This window comes from Tachyglossus aculeatus, chromosome 23, assembly GCF_015852505.1.
Source record: "Tachyglossus aculeatus isolate mTacAcu1 chromosome 23, mTacAcu1.pri, whole genome shotgun sequence".
In the NCBI taxonomy this organism is placed as follows: domain Eukaryota; kingdom Metazoa; phylum Chordata; class Mammalia; order Monotremata; family Tachyglossidae; genus Tachyglossus; species Tachyglossus aculeatus.
Genome location: NC_052088.1, coordinates 4,944,275 through 4,965,645, shown reverse-complemented (window position 1 = coordinate 4,965,645; position 21,371 = coordinate 4,944,275). Strand labels below are relative to the sequence as shown.

General features: G+C 45.1%; 1 protein-coding gene across 1 annotated transcript in view; it reads left to right on the top strand.

The window, feature by feature from the left end:
• MPP5 (membrane palmitoylated protein 5) overlaps positions 1-21,371 on the top strand; it is a 149,073-nt gene that overhangs the window by 126,844 nt on the left and 858 nt on the right. The window contains exons 9-15 of the mRNA XM_038765434.1: positions 1,307-1,490; positions 12,348-12,419; positions 12,772-12,843; positions 15,967-16,134; positions 17,497-17,699; positions 20,157-20,267; positions 20,962-20,978. Coding sequence (XP_038621362.1) covers positions 1,307-1,490; positions 12,348-12,419; positions 12,772-12,843; positions 15,967-16,134; positions 17,497-17,699; positions 20,157-20,267; positions 20,962-20,978 — 827 coding nt within the window. The remainder of the gene's footprint in view (positions 1-1,306; positions 1,491-12,347; positions 12,420-12,771; positions 12,844-15,966; positions 16,135-17,496; positions 17,700-20,156; positions 20,268-20,961; positions 20,979-21,371) is intronic.

The following is a 21,371-nucleotide window of genomic DNA, read 5'->3' as shown; positions in this document are numbered from 1 at the left end:
GGCCCTCCGGGCCAGAGGCAGGACTTGGGCGAGAGGCTGGCGATGAGACGCAAGACTGAGGTAGAGCGAGAAGGGTTAGAGCATTGGAGGAGCATTAGAGGAGCCAAGGGTTGTAGTAAGTGAGTAGTGAGGTGAGGTAGGAGGGGGCAAGGTGATTGAGTGCTCTAAAGTCAATGGTGAGGAGTTTTTGTTTGATGTGAAGGTGGATGGGCAACCACTGGAGTTTCCTGAGGAATGGGGAAGCACGTCCCGAACGTTTTTGTAGAAAAAGGTCCTGGGCAGCAGAATGAAGTATGGACTGGAGTTGGGGAGAGACAGTAGGCTGGGAGGGCAGCAAGGAGACTGACACAATAATCAAAATGGGAGAGGATAAGTGGCTCAGTGAGAAGAGCCCAGGCTTGGGAGTCTAAGGTCATGGGTTCTAATCCCGGCTCCGCCCCTTGTCAACTGTGTGGGCAGGTCTGGGAAGCGCCTGGGAAGTACAAGTTGGCAACATCTAGAGACGGTCCCTACCCAACAGTGGGCTCACGGTCTAGAAGGGGGAGACAGGGAACAAAACCAAACATATTAACAAAATAAAATATGTAGAATAGATATGTACAAGTAACATAAATAGAGTAATAAATATGTACAAGCATATATACATATATGCAGGTGCTGTGACTGTGACTTTGGGCAAGTCACTTAACTTCTAGACTGTGAGCCCACTGTTGGGTAGGGACTGTATATGTTGCCAACTTGTACTTCCCAAGCGCTTAGCCCAGTGCTCTGCACACAGTAAGCGCTCAATAAATACGATTGATTGATTCTCTGAGCCTCAGTTACCTCATCTGTCAAATGGGGATTAAGACTGTGGGCCCCAAGTGGGACAACCTGACTACCTTGTACCCCCCCACACACAGTGCTTGGCACATAGCAAGCGCTTAACAAATGCCATCATTATTATAAATGCTTGTATTAACGTGGTATCAGTTTGGATGGAGAGGAAAGGGCAGATTTTAGTGATGTCGTGAAGGTGGAACCGACGGGATTTCCAAACTCCCATACCCTTCCTGCTAGCTTCTCCCTCAAAAACTTGTCCCCTTGAGCTCCTGCACTCAAAAATGAAAAGATGGCATCGAAGCAGATATATTCCAAACAGAGACAGATAATTTAATTAAAACAGAGCATTAAATGAAAAGGTTCTGGCCCCATTCTAGCTTCTTGGCCTAGTAGGGTAGGTTTTTTTTTTTAAAAAAAGTCATTATCGGTGATAAGTAAACTTGTACAATTCAGTTCCATTCTTTTGTTTACCCTTGTTTCCTAGATCCATGTGAAAGCTCATTTTGACTACGATCCCTCTGACGATCCTTACGTTCCCTGCCGAGAGTTGGGGCTTTCTTTTCAGAAGGGGGACATACTCCATGTCATCAGCCAGGAGGATCCAAATTGGTGGCAGGCCTACAGAGAGGGGGATGAAGACAATCAGCCTCTGGCAGGGCTCGTTCCAGGTAAAACGCAGTTCAGATGATTAAAAAAAAAAAGCAAAGCACCAAAAGGCTCAGCGTTTCCACTGCAAATGCAAACAGCTCGGAGACCTTTTGCTTCCCATTGTTTCAAATTATCTTACGAATCTGACCCGCTTAAAGTTGTCTCTGTTGTGTTTCTTGAGGTGGTTTCTATTAATAATAATTCTGGTATTTGGTCAGCGCTATTATGTGTCAAGCTCTGTACTAAGCTCTGGGGAGGATTCAAGATAAATAGATCCCCTTTGGGACTCACAGTCCAAGTAGGAGGGAGCACAGTTATTGAATCCCCATTTTGCAGGTGAGGGAACCGAGGCACAGAGAAGTTGAATGACTTGCCCAAGGTCACACAGCGGACAAGTGGCGGAGCTGGGATTTGAACCCAAATCCGCTGATTCCCAGGCCTGTGCTCTTTTCTTTTTTTAAGAGTATTTAAGAGTACTCCCTTTCTAGACTGTGAGCCCACTGTTGGGTATGGACCGTCTCTATATGTTGCCAACTTGTACTTCCCAAGCGCTTAGTACAGTGCTCTGCACACAGGAAGCGCTCAATAAATACAATTGAATGAATGAATGAATGAATGAATAAGAGCTTACTATGTACCAGGTGCTGTACTAAATGCTGGAGCACATATTTACTATTCTATTTATTTTCTTAATGATGTGCATCTAGCTTTATTTCTATTTATTTTGATGACTTGACACCTGTCCACGTGTTTTGTTTTGTTGTCTTTCGCCCCCTTCTAGTTTGTGAGCCCGTTGTTGGGTAGGGACCGTCTCTATATGTTGCCAACTTGTACTTCCCAAGCGCTTAGTACAGTGCTCTGCACACAGTAAGCGCTCAATAAATACGATTGAATGAATGAATGAATGAATGAGTAGATACAAGCTAATCAGGTTGGACCCAGTCAGTTCATGTCTTATATGGGGCTCCCAGTATTAATACAAGTGAGGCAACTGAGGCAAAGAGAAGTGAAGTGACTTGCCCAAGGTCACACAGCAGAGAAGTGGTGGAGCCAGGATTAGAACCCAGGTCCTTCTGACACTGGGACCCATGCTCTTTCCACTAGGCCAAGCGCTTAGTACAGTGCTCTGCACACAGTAAGCGCTCAATAAATACGATTGATGATGATGATTAGGTTTCTTGAAGTCATTTCTGTCATCATCAATGACATGTATTGAGCACTTACTAAGTACAGAGCACTGTACTAAGTGCTTGGGAGAGTACAGTACAACCGAGTTGGCTGGCACGTTCCCTGCCCACAACGAGCTTACAATCTAGATCCATTATGCTTTTTGAAGCAAGAGCACTTGGGTTATAGTGAGCAACCATGAGGACTTTTAGCTCAAACTCTTCTTAATAATGCCGAGTATTAGTATTTTGACAAGCGAACCATTCCAGGGAAAAGTAACTGCTTAAAATCCAATGTTCTTGGACCATCCCATCGGATTCTGTGTCCGGTGTGGTGTGTATTAAGTGCTTTCTATACCTCAAAGCACTGAGCTAAACCCTTTGGATAGTGGATAGATTCAGTAAGATTGCCATTTTTATAATACGTGTCCACCCCACATCAGGATAGTGTTCTTTGAATTCATTACACTTCCTCTTTATTTCTACCCACAGGAGGTTTTTGTACCAAATTCTGCTGCATCTGTGATCCACAGGATATGTTGGTGTGGGGAGTCATTCATTCATTCAGTTGTATTGAGCGCTTACTATATGCAAAGCATTCATTCATTCATTCAATCGTATTTATTGAGCGCTTACTGTGTGCAGAGCACTTTACTAAGCGTTTGGGAAGTACAAGTTGGCAACATATAGAGACGGTCCCTACCCACTTGACTAACTAGAGTAATAGCATTACTCTATTTATTTATTTATTTATTTAGTTTACTTGTACATAGCTATTCTATTTATTTTATTTTGTTAGTATGTTTGGTTTTGTTCTCTGTCTCCCCCTTTTAGACTGTGAGCCCACTGTTGGGTAGGGACTGTCTCTATATGTTGCCAACTCGTAATTCCCAAGCGCTTAGTACAGTGCTCTGCACACAGTAAGCGCTCAATAAATACGATTGATTGATTCATTGATTTAGATTACTTGTACATATCTATTCTATTTATTTTATTTTGTTAGTATGTTTGGTTTTGTTCTCTGTCTCCCCCTTGTAGAATGTGAGCCCACTGCTGGGTAGGGACTGTCTCTATATGTTGCCAACTTGTACTTCCCAAGCGCTTAGTACAGTGCTCTGCACACAGTAAGCGCTCAATAAATACGATTGATTGATTGATTGACTTAGTTTACTTGTACGTATCTATTCTTTTTATTTTGTTAGTATGTTTGGTTTTGTTCTCTGTCTCCCCCTTTTAGACTGTGAGCCCACTGTTGGGTAGGGACTGTCTCTATATGTTGCCCACTTGTACTTCCCAAGCGCTTAGTACAGTGCTCTGCACACAGTAAGCGCTCAATAAATACGATTGATTGATTGATTGAGAGTACAATATAACAACAAACAGATAAATTCCTGCCCACAGTGAGCTCACAGTCTAGAGGGGATGGTTTTTGTGGACCATTTTTGTTGTTGTTGTTCTTGGGGGGTGGCGGGGGTGTATTTGTTAAGTGCTTATTTTGTGCCGGGCACTGTACTGAGCTCTGGGGTCAAAACAAGATCATCAGGTTGTCCACGTCCCACGTGGGGCTCACAGCTTTAATCCCCATTTTACAGATAGGGTAACCGAGGCACAGCGAAGTTAAAGTGACTTGTCCAAGGTCACCCAGAATTCTTCAAGGCTTGGTGTTGGCTTTACAGATAGTGTGACTAATTCCTCCCCCCAGTACTAATAATACAAGCTATAATAATAATAATATCAATGAATTATATCGCTTTCTGTGTGCAGAGCGCTGTACCAAGTGCTTTTGAGAGTACAGTAAAACAGAGTTCATTCATTCAATCAAATTTGAGTGCTTACCGATGCAAAGCACTTTGCTAAGCGCTTAGGAGAGCACAGTATAACAACGGACACATCTAGAGGGAGAGACGGACATTAATATAAAATAAATTACGGAAATGTACGTAAGTGCTACGGGGCTGAGGGAGGGTTGAAAAAAAGGGAGCAAATCCAAGTGCAAGGGTTATGGAGGAGGGATTGGGAGAAGAGCGTGTCTCAGTGGAAAGAGCCCGGGCTTTGGAGTCAGAAGTCATGGGTTCAAATCCCGGCTCCGCCACTTGTCAGCTGTGTGACTTCGGGCAAGTCACTTCACTTCTCTGGGCCTCAGTTCCCTCATCTGCAAAATGGGGATTAAGACCGTGAGCCCCCCGTGGGACAACCGGATCACCTTGTAACCTCCCCAGCGCTTAGAACGGTGCTTTGCACATAGTAAGCGCTTAATAAATGCCATCAGTATTATTATTAAGAGAAAATGAGCTCGTTGTGGGCATCATCATCATCAATCGTATTTATTGAGCACTTACTGTGTGCAGAGCACTGTAGTAAGCGCTTGGGAAGTACAAGTTGGCAACATATAGAGACGGTCCCTACCCAACAGCGGGCTCACAGTCTAAAAGGGGGTGACAGAGAACAAAACCAAACATACTAACAAAATAAAATAAATAGAATAGATATGTACAAGTAAAATAAATAAATAGAGTAATAAATATGCACAAACATATATACATATATACAGGTGCTGTGGGGAAGGGAAGGAGGTAAGATGGGGGGGATGGAGAGGGGGACGAGGGGGAGAGGAAGGAAGGGGCTCAGTCTGGGAAGGCCTCCTGGAGGAGGTGAGCTCTCAGGGCGGGGAAAGATATGGTTACACTGTACTCACAAAACTGCTTAGCTCAGTGCTCTGCACACTGTAAGGGCTCAAGAAACAGGATTGACTGACCGACTAACAAAAATAACCGTCCCTGCTCCTGTAAGGATTCACACGCGGAAGTGGGAGCTGGAATTTTCCAGCCCAAGCGTCTAGAGCCACGCTAGAGCATCTTTGAGGCACTCCCCTAGCAGGGAATGGGAATCCAACCCCACCTCCCACCCCCAAATCAGGGACCTCTGTCTTTTGTATATATGTTTGTACATACTTATTACTCTATTTATTTATTTATTTATTTATTTATTTATTTATTGTACTTGTACCTATCTATTCTATTTATTTTATTTTGTTAGTATGTTCGGTTTTGTTCTCTGTCTCCCCCTTTTAGACTGTGAGCCCACTGTTGGGTAGGGACCGTCTCTATATGTTGCCAACTTGTACTTCCCAAGCGCTTCGTCCAGTGCTCTGCACACAGTAAGCGCTCAATAAATGCGATTGATTGATTGATTTTGTCTGTTGAGTGGTTAGCAGCAGCAGCAGCATCTATCGACTGCCTTCTGTGTGCAGAGCACTGTACTAGGCGCTTGATATTGAGGGCGGTACCAATCAATCAGTCAATCAATCAATCGTATTTATTGAGCGCTTACTATGTGCAGAGCACTGTACTAAGCGCTTGGGAAGTACAAACTGTACCACCTGAGAAAGATCAGGAAGGGGCAGACGGAACCAAGGCGACCTGTCTCCCCATTTTAGACTGTGAGCCCACTGTTGGGTAGGGACTGTCTCTATGTGTTGCCAATTTGTACTTCCCAAGCGCTTAGTACAGTGCTCTGCACATAGTAAGCACTCAATAAATGCGATTGATTGATTGATTGATTGACCTAGGAAAGAGCCCCATTTCCTCTTTGTCCTTTGGAGTCGGCTCACTCTCTGACCTCCCACACAGTTGTTTTTTTTTTTTTTTAAATGGTATGTGTTAAGCACTTACTATGTGTCAAACACTGTACTAAGCACTGGGGTTGGTAGAAGTCATTAAGTTGGACGCGGTCCCTGTCTCACGTGCGGCGCTCCGTCTACGTAGGAGGGAGAACAGATATTGAATCCCCATTTTACAGCCGAGGAAACTGAGGGACAGAGAATATAAGTGACTTGTCCAAGGTCCTTCGGACCCCCAGGCCTGTGCTCGCTCTCCCCCGGACCACACCGCTTCTCGCAGAGTTATTTTCAGGGAGGTAGTGCCTTCACCGGGTTTATTCCTTTGTTTCTCCGCCCGTGGACCGTTGGTGTTCGGCGCATAGTAAAACTCCTACGGAAAGCCTGATCCCTTCAGCCTTTGCCAGCGCTTAGAACAGTGCTTTGCACATAGCAAGCGCTTAATAAATGCCGTCATTATTATTTGCAGCTCGGATGACTTGAAGAGCCCGAAGGAAACACCTTGAGTTTGGAAAAGACCAGTCTCCATTTGGCCTCCCCAAGCTCACACTCTTAATAAAAGCCTGAGACCGTGGCTCAGTCCCAGCCGGTAGAAACAAAGACCGCTGAGAGTTGTAGTGTTTTTGGTAAAAGCAGCACCTGCGGGGCCTAGCGGATAGACCCCGGGCCTGGAAATCCGAAGGACCTGGGTTCTAATCCCCGCTCCGCCATTTGCCTGCTGTGTGACCTCGGGCAGGTCACTTCCCCGCTCTGGGCCTCAGTCACCTCCTCTGGAAAATGGGGATGAAGGCCGAGCCCCATGTGAGACAGGGACTCTGCCTCAACGCTTACAGCAGTACTTGACGCATTGTAAGCGCTTAACAAATGCAGTCACCGGCATCATCATTTCACACGCTGCGGCCATCTGCTTTCCCGAAAGAGCCAATTTAGCTTCAGGCAAGCGGTGGTCAGTAAATACGATCGAATGAATGAATAAATGAATGGTATTTATTGAGTACTTACTATGTGCAGAGCATCATCATCATCATCAGTCGTATTTATTGAGCGCTTACTGTGTACAGAGCACTGTACTAAGCGCTTGGGAAGTACAAATTGGCAACATATAGAGACAGTCCCTACCCAACAGTGGGCTATTAAGAGCGTGGGAAAGTACAGTACAGCAGAGTTTAGCAGACATGTTCCCTGCTCATAAAGAGTGTACGTCTAAGCACTCCAAAAAGGCAAACTGGATTCTTACCGCTTTTCCCCTTTAAAGTGAAACTCCCATTGCAGAATCTTTAACCAACTCTTAAGGATCCTGAAAACCAAGTGATTCCCTCAAATTGGATGGGCTTTGCTCCCGTGGTTCAAAATGATCATTGGACTTTTAAAGTAGAGGAAATCAGATAGCGAGCCGCCTCTACTTACCTCAGATACGAGCCACCTCTTCTTACCTCGAGGCCGTACTCTTGTCCTCGAGACGGAGAGCTCTCTGTGGGCAGGGGACCATGTCTAACAAACTCTCTGTACTCTCCCAGGAGCTGAGGACACTGCTCTGCGCACAGTAAGCTTTCAGTAAATAGGATTGATGAGTTTGGATGGAAGAATTAAAATCGAGAAGCAGCGTGGCCTAGTACACTAAACAAATGCCGTTATTATTACTATTAATAATAATAAGAAGAAGAATTAACATAGACCTCACTAATGTGTCATTCAGTGACACAGTACCACCCTTCCAGGAAAATAAATTTCATTCCTTGAAAGCTTCTAAAGGAGGAAACTTCTCTCTTCCTCCCTTCAAGGCCCTACTGAGAGCTCACCTCCTCCAGGAGGCCTTCCCTGACTGAGCCCCTTCCTTCCTCTCCCCCTCGTCCCCCTCTCCATCCCCCCATCTTACCTCCTTCTCTTCCCCACAGCACCTGTATAAATGTATATATGTTTGTACATATTTATTACTCTATTCATTTTACTTGTACATATCTATTCTATTTATTTTATTTTGTTAGTATGTTTGGTTTTGTTCTCTGTCTCCCCCTTTTAGACTGTGAGCCCACAGTTGGGTAGGGACTGTCTCTATATGTTGCCAACTTGTACTTCCCAAGCGCTTAGTACAGTGCTCTGCACACAGTAAGCACTCAATAAATACGATTGATTGATTGATTGATTCTAAAAATCTTAATGACCTGTTCCCTGTTCTTCTAGACTGTGAGCCCACCGTTGGGTAGGAACCGTGTCTATATGTTGCCGACTTGTACTTCCCAAGCGCTTAGTACAGTGCTCTGCACACAGTAAGCACTCAATAAATACGATTGATTGATTGATTCTAAAAATCTTAATGACCTGTTCCCTGTTCGTCTAGACTGTGAGCCCGCCGTTGGGTAGGAACCGTGTCTATATGTTGCCAACTTGTACTTCCCAAGCGCTTAGTACAGCGCTCTGCACACGGGAAGTGCTCAATAAATACGAATGAATGAATGTTAGTCACCTTGAAGCCTTTTGCAACTGGATATTTATTCCCTAGGGCCTTTTCCCACCTAAGACAAACAAATGCGACCACCATTCTTGTATAATCTGAAGCAGTGTGCGGGCAGCAATGAAAGTGGGTAAGAAAGTTGGAGCGCTCAATATGTTGCCGAGCCTGTAAAGGTATTCAGCGCTCCTGGCATTCGTGCCAGGCTAAAGTGTTATTCTACTTATTTTGATAATATGTTTTGTTGTCTGTCTCCCCCTTCTAGACTGTGAGCCCGCTGTTGGGTAGGGACCGTCTCTAGATGTTGCCGACTTGGACTTCCCAAGCGCTTAGTACAGTGCTCCACACACAGTAAGCGCTCAATAAATACAATTGAATGAACCAGAACTCTACTGCCCTTAGGATTGCGGAGCCCTGAGCCCTGCCCTCCTCCCTCAGCATGGCACAGCAGGGCCACTTTCACACTTTCATTCCTCCAGTCGTATTTATTGAGCGCCGACTGTGTGCAGAGCGCTGTGCTAAGCGCTTGGAAAGTCCAATTCAGCAGCAGATAGAGACACTCCCTACCCAACCACGGGCTCGCAGTCTAGAAGGGAGAGACAGACAACAAAACAAGTAGACAGGCGTCCGTGCCGTCGAAATAGATAAATAGAATTACCGACATAGGCACAGCATTAATAAAATAAAGTAATAAATATGCAGAAATAGACACAAGTGCTGTGGGGAGGGGAAGTGGAGAGAGCAGAGGGAGGGAGTCGGGGCGATGGGGAGGGGAGGAGGAGCAGAGGAAAAGGCGGGGATCGGTTTGGGAAGCCCTCCCGGAGGAGGTGAGCTCTCAGGCTTGTCCAAATTGGGGCATTTATAGCTCCGATGCCGGCCGGCCGGCTCATTGTGCCTCAGTTCCTGCCTCCCTATCTGTATTCATTCAATCGTATTTATTGAGCACTTACTATGTGCAGAGCACTGTACTAAGCGCTTGGGAAGGACAAGCCGGCAACATACAGAGATGGTCCAACAACGGGCTCATTATTATTATTACGATTCATTCATTCATTCAGTCGTATTTACTCAGCGCTTACTATGTGCAGAGCTCTGTACTAAGCGCTTGGGAAGGCCAAGCCGGCAACATACAGAGACAGCCCAACAACGGCCTCATTATTATTATTATTATTCGTTCATTCATTCATTTATTGAGTGCTAATTCTGCACAGAGCACTGTGCTAATCGCTTGGGAAGGACAAGCCGGCAACATACAGAGACGGTCCAACAACGGCCTCATTATTATTATTATTATTATTATTCATTCATTCAGTCAGTCATATTTATTGAGTGCCAATTCTGCACCGAGCACTGTGCTAAGCGCTTGGGAAGGACAAGCCGGCAACATATGGAGATGGTCCAACAACGGGCTCATTATTATTATTACGATTCATTCATTCATTCAGTCGTATTTACTGAGCGCTTACTACGTGCAGAGCTCTGTACTAAGCGCTTGGGAAGCACAAGCTGGCAACATACAGAGGCGGCCCAACAACGGCCTCATTATTATTATTATTATTATTCATTCATTCATTCAATCATATTTATTGAGTGCCAATTCTGCACAGAGCACTGTGCTAAGCGCTTGGGAAGGACAAGCCGGCAACATATAGAGATGGTCCAACAACGGGCTCATTATTATTATTATGATTCATTCATTCATTCAGTCGTGTTTACTGAGCGCTTACTATGTGCAGAGCTCTGTACTAAAGCGCTTGGGAAGGCCAAGCCGGCAACATACAGAGACGGTCCAACAACGGCCTCGTTATTATTATTATTATTCATTCATTCATTCAGTCATATTTGTTGAGTGCTAATTCTGCACAGAGCACTGTGCTAAGCGCTTGGGAAGGACAAGCCGGCAACATATAGAGATGGTCCAACAACGGGCTCATTATTATTATTACGATTCATTCATTCATTCAATCGTATTTACTGAGCGCTTACTATGTGCAGAGCTCTGTACTAAGCGCTTGGGAAGGCCAAGCCGGCAACATACAGAGGCGGTCCAACAACGGCCTCGTTATTATTATTATTATTCATTCATTCATTCAATCATATTTATTGAGTGCTAATTCTGCACAGAGCACTGTGCTAAGCGCTTGGGAAGTACAAGCCGGCAGCATATAGAGATGGTCCAACAACGGGCTCATTATTATTATTATGATTCATTCATTCATTCAGTCGTATTTACTGAGCGCTTACTACGTGCAGAGCTCTGTACTAAGCGCTTGGGAAGGCCAAGCCGGCAACATACAGAGGCGGCCCAACAACGGCCTCATTATAATTATTATTATTATTCATTCAGTCAGTCAGTCATATTTATTGAGTGCTAATTCTGCTCAGAGCACTGTGCTAAGCGCTTGGGAAGGACAAGCCGGCAACATATAGAGATGGTCCAACAGCGGGCTCATTATTATTATTATTCATTCATTCAATCATGTTAATTGGGCGCTCACAGAGCACTGTGCTGTCCTCCCTGTGGCCCAGAGCTCCCTCCCGTCTTCATATCCACGGGCTGTCGCTCTCCCTACCTTCAAAGCCATCCTCAGTCACGTCTCCTCCAGGAAGCCTTCCCCTCTGGGCCCTCATTTCCCCTGCTTTCCCTCCCCTCTTTGTCACCTGTCCACTCCAATCTATATCCTCCGAGCTCCTGATCGTCATCCCGCTTACGTCCGCATCCTTATACCTTGCCTATCCGCAACTCTTGAGGGCAAGGATTATCGTCATCAGTCGTATTTATTGAGCACTTACGCACTGTACTAAGCGCTTGGGAAGTACAAATTAGCAACATATAGAGACAGTCCCTACCCAACAGTGGGCTCACAGTCTAAAAGGGGGAGACAGAGAACAAAACCAAACATACTAACAAAATAAAATAAATAGAATAGATATGCACAAAATAAATAAATAAATAGAGTAATAAATATGTACAAACATATATACATATATACAGGTGCTGTGGGGAAGGGAAGGAGGTAAGATGGGGGGGGATGGAGAGGGGGATTATGTCTGCATACTCTGTTGTCCTTTCCTTCCCCAAGCGCACGGCACGTGGAAACTGCTGAGTAAATACCACTGATTGATTTTTATTGAAAAAATACATTTTATTTAAATAGATTTACGTCTCACCCCTCTCCCAGCGTCCAGTTCCTTTCACTAGGCCACACTCCTTCGTCTCAGTGGAATCCCTTCTTCCATTGACTCGTGATTTAATCAAGCGGTTTAACTTTGTGCTTCGGTTCATCATCAGTCGTTTTTATTGAGCGCTTACTATGTGCAGAGCACTGTACTGAGCGCTTGGGAAGTACAAATTGGCAACATATAGAGACAGTCCCTACCCAACAGTGGGCTCACAGTCTAAAAAGTTCCAAAAATCTAGCAAAATGGAAGAAGCCAGGGAGTTGTGAAATCTAATGTCTGGAATGTATTTAAAATCTAAAGAGGAAAAAAAATCAAAAACGGTGGAAGCGTGTGGTGACAAAGGATGTCTGAAACAAAGATTATCTTCAACTTAATTTCTAGGGCAAACTCAGATTTTATTCCCCCTTAGTTCTAACTAGTGTGCTTTTTCTCTTTTTTTTTCATCTCTCTTTTTGGCTCTAAGGAAAAAATTTTCAGCAACAAAGGGAAGCCATGAAGCAAACCATTGAGGAAGACAAGGAGCCAGAAAAATCAGGTTTGACGCCAACGGTCGCGGAATGAAAAATCCCTTTTCTATTGTCAAAAAGATTTCTCTAAATCTAGAGTCATCAGTTATGTTTAGTCCCGTACATCAGTGATGTTAGGTGAAGGACCTAAGATTCGAAACCGCGGTTCTGACACAGCGGTGGAAAGTTTGAATTGATTTCCCTTTTGATTAAATGGTGAAGGTTCCTAGAGACACTTCTTTGAGATTGCCCGTGGCTGTAACGGACAGCCGTAAACGCATAAAGTTGAAGCGTTGTCCCATTTGAGCTCTCCCGTTAACGTGAACAGACGGTGCTGTTCGGCTCCTGCTCATGGTATCTCTTATATTGTTTGTTCAACAGGAAAACTGTGGTGTGCGAAGAAGAATAAAAAGAAAAGAAAAAAGGTTTTGTATAATGCCAATAAAAATGATGGTAAGCGCTCCCCCCGGGCTGCCTCATTTGAGCTGTCGGGTCTGAAAAGGGGCCTGAAAGGTGACCCACTTTGGGAACAAAACACTAAACTGTCAGGGAGACCTGGGTTCCCATCCTGACTCAATCTCTGGCTTATCGCATGACCTTGGGTAGGTCATTTAATTCTCTGTTGACGTACCCTGTTTTTAAAAAGAGCTTCTCCGCCCTCCCTCTCTCTCTCAGGGGTACTGTGAGAAACGTGAAAGTCATTTAACATCAAAGACAGGAACTGTTATTATTTAGCGGCACTCCGAAATGAAATCAGTGCATATTTTCAATCCATCGGTTGTATTTGTCACGCGCTTACTATGTGCGGAGCGCTGTACTAAGCGATCGGGAGATTACGATATACAGAATTGGTAGGAACGGTTCCTGCTCGCAGCGTTCACCAATTTAAAATCAGCCAGCGATAGTTGAGCTCCTGCTGTAGGCAGAACCCTGAATTCAGCTCTTGAGAGAGTGCAGGAGAAATAGTCTGCAGTCATCGTAGTGTGGGAGGCAGACATTAAAATAAATTATAAGTAGGAGGCAGTGAGGAAGCGGTAGCGTTCGTAAGCTATGTACGTGAGTGCCCCGGAGAGTTAGACCACTCAGCAGCCGGAGGGGGAATATAAAGTGGGGAAATTATAAATTAATCAGGGAGGGCTTCTTGGAGGAGATGCGGTTTCAGAAAGGTTTTGAGGATAGGAAGAGCTGTGGTCCGGTGGACTTGAAGCGGGAGGGAGTTTCAGGCAGGGACTGACAGCAGGAAAGACAAAAATGAGGTCCAGTGACTACGAAACGGAAGAAGTGGAAAAGCATCCACGTTTAAAGCTTGGGCAGCTCCTAAGGCGTGTGCCCTTGGCAGATTCAAGTCAGGTGCCCGGAAGTATTCTGGAAAGAAAAAAACATTTTAATGCAGGGTAAAGAGAATTATTTTGCAGTTATGGTAAACAATGGCTACATACAATTATTCCTTTATATTAATGTCTGTCTTCTCCTCGAGACTAAGCTCGCTATGGTCCGGGAACATTTCTGCCACCTCTGTTGGCAAGTGCTTAATACAGTGCTCTGTGCACAGTAGACACATAATAAATACCATTGGTAATAGTAATGATGGTATTTAAGCACTTAGTACAGTGCTCTGCACACAGTAAGCGCTCAATAAATATGATTGATTGATTAAGTGCTTACTGTGTGCAAATCACTGTTCTAAGCGCTGGGGAGGTTACAAGGTGATCAGGTTGTCCCACTGGGGGCTCACAGTTTTAATCCCCATTTTACAGATGAGGGAACTGAGGCACAGAGAAGTGAAGTGACTTGCCCACAGTCACACAGCTTGAAGTTGGCAGAGCCGGGATTTGAACCCGTGACCTCTGACCCCAAAGCCCGTGCTCTTTCCACTGAGCCACGCTGCTTCTCTGATGGTGACGATAACAACACAGAACAGCCTCTCAAAATGATTTTGCCTTAGGAATAAATGCTAGAAAATCGTCTTCTCAAGAAAAAACACACCAAAAAAACCTCTAACTCTTAATGAGAAAGTACGGCCCACTTATTCTTGCGTTAGGTGTTTGGAGATGTCTCATTTTAACCCTGGTGTTGCTCCTTGGGTGAATTGGAGCAAATAATTTTGATTTTTCTGTGACTGTTGAAGCAGAGCTAATGTTAGCTTAAGGCTGATGTGAGGAGTGATAAAAGGGTTGTAAAGAGTTCTTACAGAGATCCAAAGTCCTGTTGAGAAGAGGAATGAGGCATGACAGTATATATCAAAGTGCAGCAGTCTTCGAGGAGAGGCACTGCACCTGTAAATTTGAGTCAGAAATTCGCTTTCACTAGTGATTTCACCCAAGGCCAGTCTTGTGCTCAGGGCTTAACTAAAGCTGTCAGTGTTGGAGCCGTGGAGAGCCAACCAACATTATTGGAGACATCAGAGTTGGAAGACACATTTCCCGCCCGCAACATTCAGCAATTTAAAATCAGCCAACAATATTGAGCTCCTGCTATGTGCAGAACCCTGCGTACAGGGCTATTGGAGGACTCCCGGGGAGATTTGCGAGAGGAGTCTGCCTTGAAAAGTAAAACTCTGGTTGTGTTTGTGTGCTTGTGGAGCTGCATCCTCTACTCCCAACCTTGTTTTTCCTAAATCCCCTGATTTTTGAGCATCACGAGATAAAAGACCCCCAGCCTGAAAATTCCACTGATATTTGGCAGCATGTGAAAAAGTGTCCCAACCCTAAGTACAGTCAAGGTGGATGCCCCACTCAATAATGGTCTAGAAATAGGATCAGGGTGAGGGCAAAGTGATACTTGCTGCTGGAAGGGATACTCTGGTGGGCAGCCGGGGCCCCTGCCGCCTATCTCACGACGTGAGTGCGGGTGAGAGTGTCTGAGCACAACCGACCATCACCACCACCCACTGAAGTGCTTAGTACAGTGCTCTGCATACAGCAAGTGCTTAATAAATGCAATTGAATGAATTGAAGAACCTGTCTTTGTCTCACACACACCTTCCCACCATCAACAGTGTCGTTATTGTTGCTACCTATATATCTTAAAACTCATGCTCTGTGCAAAGCCTTGTTCTAAGCTCCGAGGAGGAAGCAAGGTCACCAGTTAACACCTGCTCCCTTGTCCCCTTAAGGGGTTCCCAATCTAAGCAAGCCCTGCCGACAACAATTAGACCAATTTACAATGCAGTGTAAAATATGTCATCTTTAAAACCGTCTTTGGAGGGGGCTTGGGGTCCTTTGAGTACCTTCCATTTCTAGACAGACTGCCATAACCGTCCCAAGGCTCTGTCCACTTGTACAGATTTGAGTTCCACCGTGTTTAGTAGGAGAAGAGATGTAGCCCTGGACATCAGACCAAATCCCTCTTCCCCTCAAGACCCGACTGCCCCCACTTCTGCAAGCTTCCAGCCGTCTGCATTTCAGGGAGCAGCAGGATTTCACAGCTGATGCTAACTCCTCCTCCGCCCCCCCCAAGGGAATTAGCGCCAAATGTGTATGTGTGTAGCTTGGAACAACAAGGTAAACGAATGTATTTTTATTGCTGTAGGAAATGACCGTCGAGATACTGACGGATCCCTTTCTGTTTCTCCAGATTACGACAACGAGGAAATCTTAACTTATGAAGAAATGTCACTCTATCACCAGCCGGCTAATAGGAAAAGGCCCATCATTTTGATCGGGCCCCAGAACTGTGGCCAGAACGAGCTGCGTCAGAGGCTCATGAATAACGAAACCGATCGGTTCGCATCTGCGGTTCCCCGTAAGTTTTGGAGGGACTCCCGTTATCTGGCGCTTGGGCTGTGTGATCCAGTGGGGCTCTGACAAAGATGGATAGTTCTTCCACCTGCAACAGTAACCATTGTCGGTGATGGGAAGCCTCAGCGTCTCTGCGGGACCAAGTTCCTATAGAGTGTGGTTAGGGGGTTTTTATTGCCCGTGTCTTTCACGCGAAACATTCTGGCTGCTCCCCAAGTGGAATCCCAATATACTTCCCTGACCAAATTCCAAATCTCCGTCCTTATCGTTCTCCTCGTTACGAAGCGGAATTAGATTTCGACAACGATTGGAGCCGTGGTCTCTGTTGAACTGTAGGTCTGCTTCGGGCTCTTACGGGCATGCCCTAAGTTTGGTAGGTACTGTTGAAAACACAGATCAATCAATCAATTGTATTTATTGAAGATCAGAACCCAGTCATGGCCCACAGCAACTCACAGCTTAAACTAGGAAGCGTGTGAACTTGGGTAGATAAACCAGCGTTCAAGGGTTTCTTTTTGATCTCTCCACCAATTGCCAAAATGGATTCTAAATTAGTGTCAATCACTGTCAATTTTCTCTTGTAAACAAGGGCCTACTAAGAATTGCATGAAGCTTTTTGGCTTCCTCCAGCCAGGGCATTGAATCATCTGTCAGAGGTTAATCCTTTCAGCTTTGATTTTAGAATTAGAGAGGGCAGATCAGACATTGAAGCTTGAGCAGAAATTTTATCTATATATATATGTGTGTGTGTGTGTTTCATATATGTTTCATATTACTGTATTTTAGTTGTACATATTTATTCTACTTATTTTATTTTGTTAATATGTTTTGTTTTGTTCTCTGTCTCCCCCTTCTCGACTGTGAGCCCGCTGTTGGGTAGGGACCGTCTCTATATCATCATCATCATCATCAATCGTGTTTATTGAGCGCTTACTATGTGCAGAGCACTGTACTAAGCGCTTGGGAAGTACAAGTTGGCAACATATAGAGACGGTCCCTACCCAACAGTGGGCTCACAGTCTAAAAGACTATGTTGCCAACTTGTACTTCCCAAGCGCTTAGTCCAGTGCTCTGCACACAGTAAGCGCTCAATAAATACAATTGAATGAACGAATGAATGAATAAACCTCAGGAAAATACGGGCATGTCGCTGCGGTGCCGAGGCATAGACTCCAGTTGGTGTTTCAGGATGAAATGCTTCCAAGTCATCTGCGTTATAAAGATATCGTGAAATTAACTTTATACCGTTTGCACTGTCTAGAAACACGGTGGACCTATAGCTCTGTTTTTCACAGCAGTGAAACGATGGACGTTTCGTAAGTGGGAGTTGTTTTTCCTATCTTTTGCTTCATTTTGTTTGTCTTAGACACAACCCGGACTAGAAGAGACAACGAAGTCGCTGGCAGAGATTACCACTTTGTCTCCCGGCAGGCCTTTGAGGCCGATATAGCCGCCGGGAAGTTCATCGAACACGGCGAGTTTGAGAAGAACTTGTACGGTACCAGCGTCGATTCTGTGCGGCAAGTCATCAACTCCGGAAAGATATGCCTCTTAACTCTTCATACGCAGGTAAAGCCCGAACTGACCACGTTTTTATGTTTATATCTGTACATGTCTGTCATTTTATTTATGTATTTATTTGTTTTAGTGTTTTCCCTTCTAGACTGTGAGCTCCTTCTGGGTGGGAATGTGTCTGCTGTTATGTTGTAATAATAATAATAATGATGGCATTTATTAAGTGCTTACTATGTGCAAAGCACTGTTCTAAGCGCTGGGGAGATTACAAGGTGATCAGGTTGTCCCATGGGGGGCTCACAGTCTTAATCCCCATTTTTACAGATGAGGGAGCTGAGGCACAAACGTTTAAGTGACTTGCCCAAAGCTGATAAGTGGTGGAGTCAGGATTTGAACCCATGACCTCTGACTCCAAAGCCCGGGCTCTTTCCACTGAGCCACGCTGCTTCTGTTGTACTCTCCCAACCGCTTAGTACAGTGCCTTGCACACAGTATGCGCTTAATAAATACAACTGAATGAATGAATTACCCATGTTTCGAAGGGCGGTCCCTGTGAATACTGAATATGGAATCAGAACAGTAGCTCCAGCTGCTTATTACCCAATTTACTGCTCTTTAAGCTTTTTAGTAGTTGCAATAGATCCCCCTTTTTTGGTTTCATAATGTATTTTGGACAGATGGGAGCAAAGAAATATTTTATTTTACTTTATCCGACTTGAGCACTTATGTGCCACACTGTTCCCTTTTATTAGTGTTTCACCAGCATAAAAATATACCACTTAACGGTGTTTACTGAGCGCTTACTGTGTATACAGCACTGTGCTAAGCGCTTGGGAAAGTAGAATACGCCAGAGTTGGTAGACACCTTCCCTTCCCACAAAGAGCTTATAGTCTCGTTTAGGCCTGCCTGAGCCTAATATTTCATTTTTTCCTCTTGAGTTTCTGCTCACTGAAGCAGCGTGGCTCAGTGGGAAGAGCCCGGGCTTTGTAGCCAGAGGTCATGGGTTCAAATCCCGGCTCCGTCACTTGTCAGCTGTGTGACTTTGGGCAAGTCCCTTCACTTCTCTGGGCCTCAGTTCCCTCATCTGTAAAATGGGGATGAAGCCTGCGAGCCCCCCGGGGGACAACCTGATCACCTTGTAACCTCCCCAGCGCTTTGAACAGTGCTTGGCACATAGTAAGCGCTTAGTAAATGCCATCATTATTACTGATGTACTCCAGGATACCGAAGAGATATTTCAAAGTGGAAAATTGCTCAGACAAAAAGCAGCCTGTGTTTAAGGTTTAGGGAACATTTTTCTGTCTTGCTCTGTCAACAGAAATACAAATATAAAAACTCTCTCTCTTTTCTTCAAGTGCTTAGTACAGTGCTGTGCACACAGTAAGCGCTCAATAAATACGATTGATTCTTCTGCTGCCCTTTTCCAAGTGCTCGCAGTAGTCAGTGAGCAGGAGTTAATAAAGGAACTGGACGTTTTGAACCAATTAGGGGCCCAGAAAGGCTGATCTTAACTCTTGCATCGTGGCCAATTATCTATTGTAATCAGAACAACCATTTATTTTAGGTCATTTGTTGCCTCTAGATTGACAACTGCCTGTGTGCAGGGGATTCGTCTTCATTCATTCAGTCGTATTTGAGTGCTTACTTTGTGCAGAGCACTGTACTAAGAGCTTGGGAGAGTTGACCGACTCAGTTGAATTGTACTCTCCCAAGCCCTGAGTCCACTGCTCCGCACACAGCCAGCATTCAGTGAAATCCGTTGATTGATATTTCTGGGTTCTTTTTTCTCTACTTTTTCATTTTCAAAATCACCATATCTAACATTCGGCCCAATTTTGAGTCACAGGTAAGTCCCGAGAGGTTGTGGAAATCTAAGCTAAGAGTTTGAGCCCCAAGGAGGACCGGAACTGTGTCCAAACTGATTATCTTGTGTCTGTGGACATAGTAAGCACTTAATGTATGCCGTTATTATAAACTCTATAGCTTAAAACAGCTGGCAGCAGTGGAAAGGTGGCTTATTAGCGCACCTTCCTTCTTGCGTGTGTTTACCCCTTTCACACATTCTCCCAGCTTTCCCAATAATGTTCTTCTTTGCAAGTATTGAGCAAGGTAGAGCAAGTATTATTTTCCCCATTTCAAATAAGGAGGAAAAAGAGACACACAGACGTGCCCAAATTCACACAGCCAGTAGCGGTCAGGACAAGGCCCAGGACAGGAACAGATTCTGCGGTTAAACTGAGAGAACTAGCAGAAAAGCATTTTAACGAAAGGTTTAACAATGTGCTTGTTATGGGATTACAATTACGTGAGCCTCTCACCTGGATTTTACTGGTAGCAACTTTTTTTTTTTGACATTCTTCCCTTTAACTCCATTCTAACATATTTTAATCCCAGAGCCTGTAAATTTTCATTTCCTTTTGTCGGAATGTTGCAGGTTTGGAAGGTGCCTCCTGAGGTCATTTCAGGGGACAAATGGGGCAAAAACCCCTCATTATATCTTTTCTTTCTAGTCACTGAAGAGCCTCCGGAACTCGGATTTGAAGCCATACATCATCTTCATTGCACCCCCTTCCCAAGAGAGGCTTCGTGCGCTTTTGGCCAAAGAGGGTAAAAACCCAAAGGTAACGGCGCTGTTTCGGTCGCGGAGCTTGCGCTGATCGGCTGCACCGGGGCAAGCAGGCGGACAACGGCTAGATCTTTCCGCCGGGGAACCTTAAGAGAAGCAGCGTGGCTCAGTGGGAAAAGCCCGGGCTTTGGAGTCAGAGGCCGTGGGTTCGAATCCCGGCTCCACCACGAGTCTGCTGTGTGACCTTGGGCAAGTCGCTCAACTTCTCTGAGCCTCAGTTACCTCATCTGGAAAAATGGGGATTAAGACTGTGAGCCCTACGTGGGGCAACTTGATCACATTGTATCCCCCCCCACCAGCGCTTAGAACAGTGCTTTGCACGTAGTAGCGCTTAACAAATGCCATTATTATTATTATTCTTATTAAGGCCGTTCCTGAAGATTTCAGAGCGACATTAGTTTCTCGTGAAAACCAGGAAGGAGAATACCAACTGTGCCCTTTCTCCAGGTAGTAGCAGGGCTTCTCCCTAGACAGACTAGAAGCCAGCCACGGATGCAGGGCCTTTTTGGCCTCGGGTCTCCCCTCCCCGCCGCCCCTCCATCCCCTCTAGACTGTGTGAATGTCCGTGTTTATTGTTGAATTGTACTTTCCCAAGCGCTCAGTACAGTGCTCTGCACACAGCAAGTGCTTAATAAATACAGTTGAATGAATGAAAGGGGCCTCTAGATCTGATTCTGGATTTCTTGCAGTTTATGGATGAAAGCAGGTGAGCCGGTAAGGACGGAGTTACGTCCGTGCGGGGTTTAATCCGGACATAGCTGAGGACTTGAACTCCGAGACTTCCTCCCCTCTCCTCCCAGGCCTGAGCCAGGCTGAAATATGCCTTCGAGGGCACCTTCCCCCTCCATTACGCACCCCAAAATTCCTTTGCTAAATAGCCCCCAGCAGCCGTAGTTTAAGAGATCTGAACCCTGCCAAGTAAGGCGCCTTGGCTAAGTGAAAAGAGCATGGTCCTGGAAGTCGAGATGTGGGTTAATACTAATAAAAATAATCACTGTGATGTTTGTTAAACTCTTACTGTCCTGAGGTGGACGCAAAATAGGCGGGTCCCAAACGGGGCTCGCCGTCTTAAGTTGGAGAGAGACGAGGTAGCGAATTC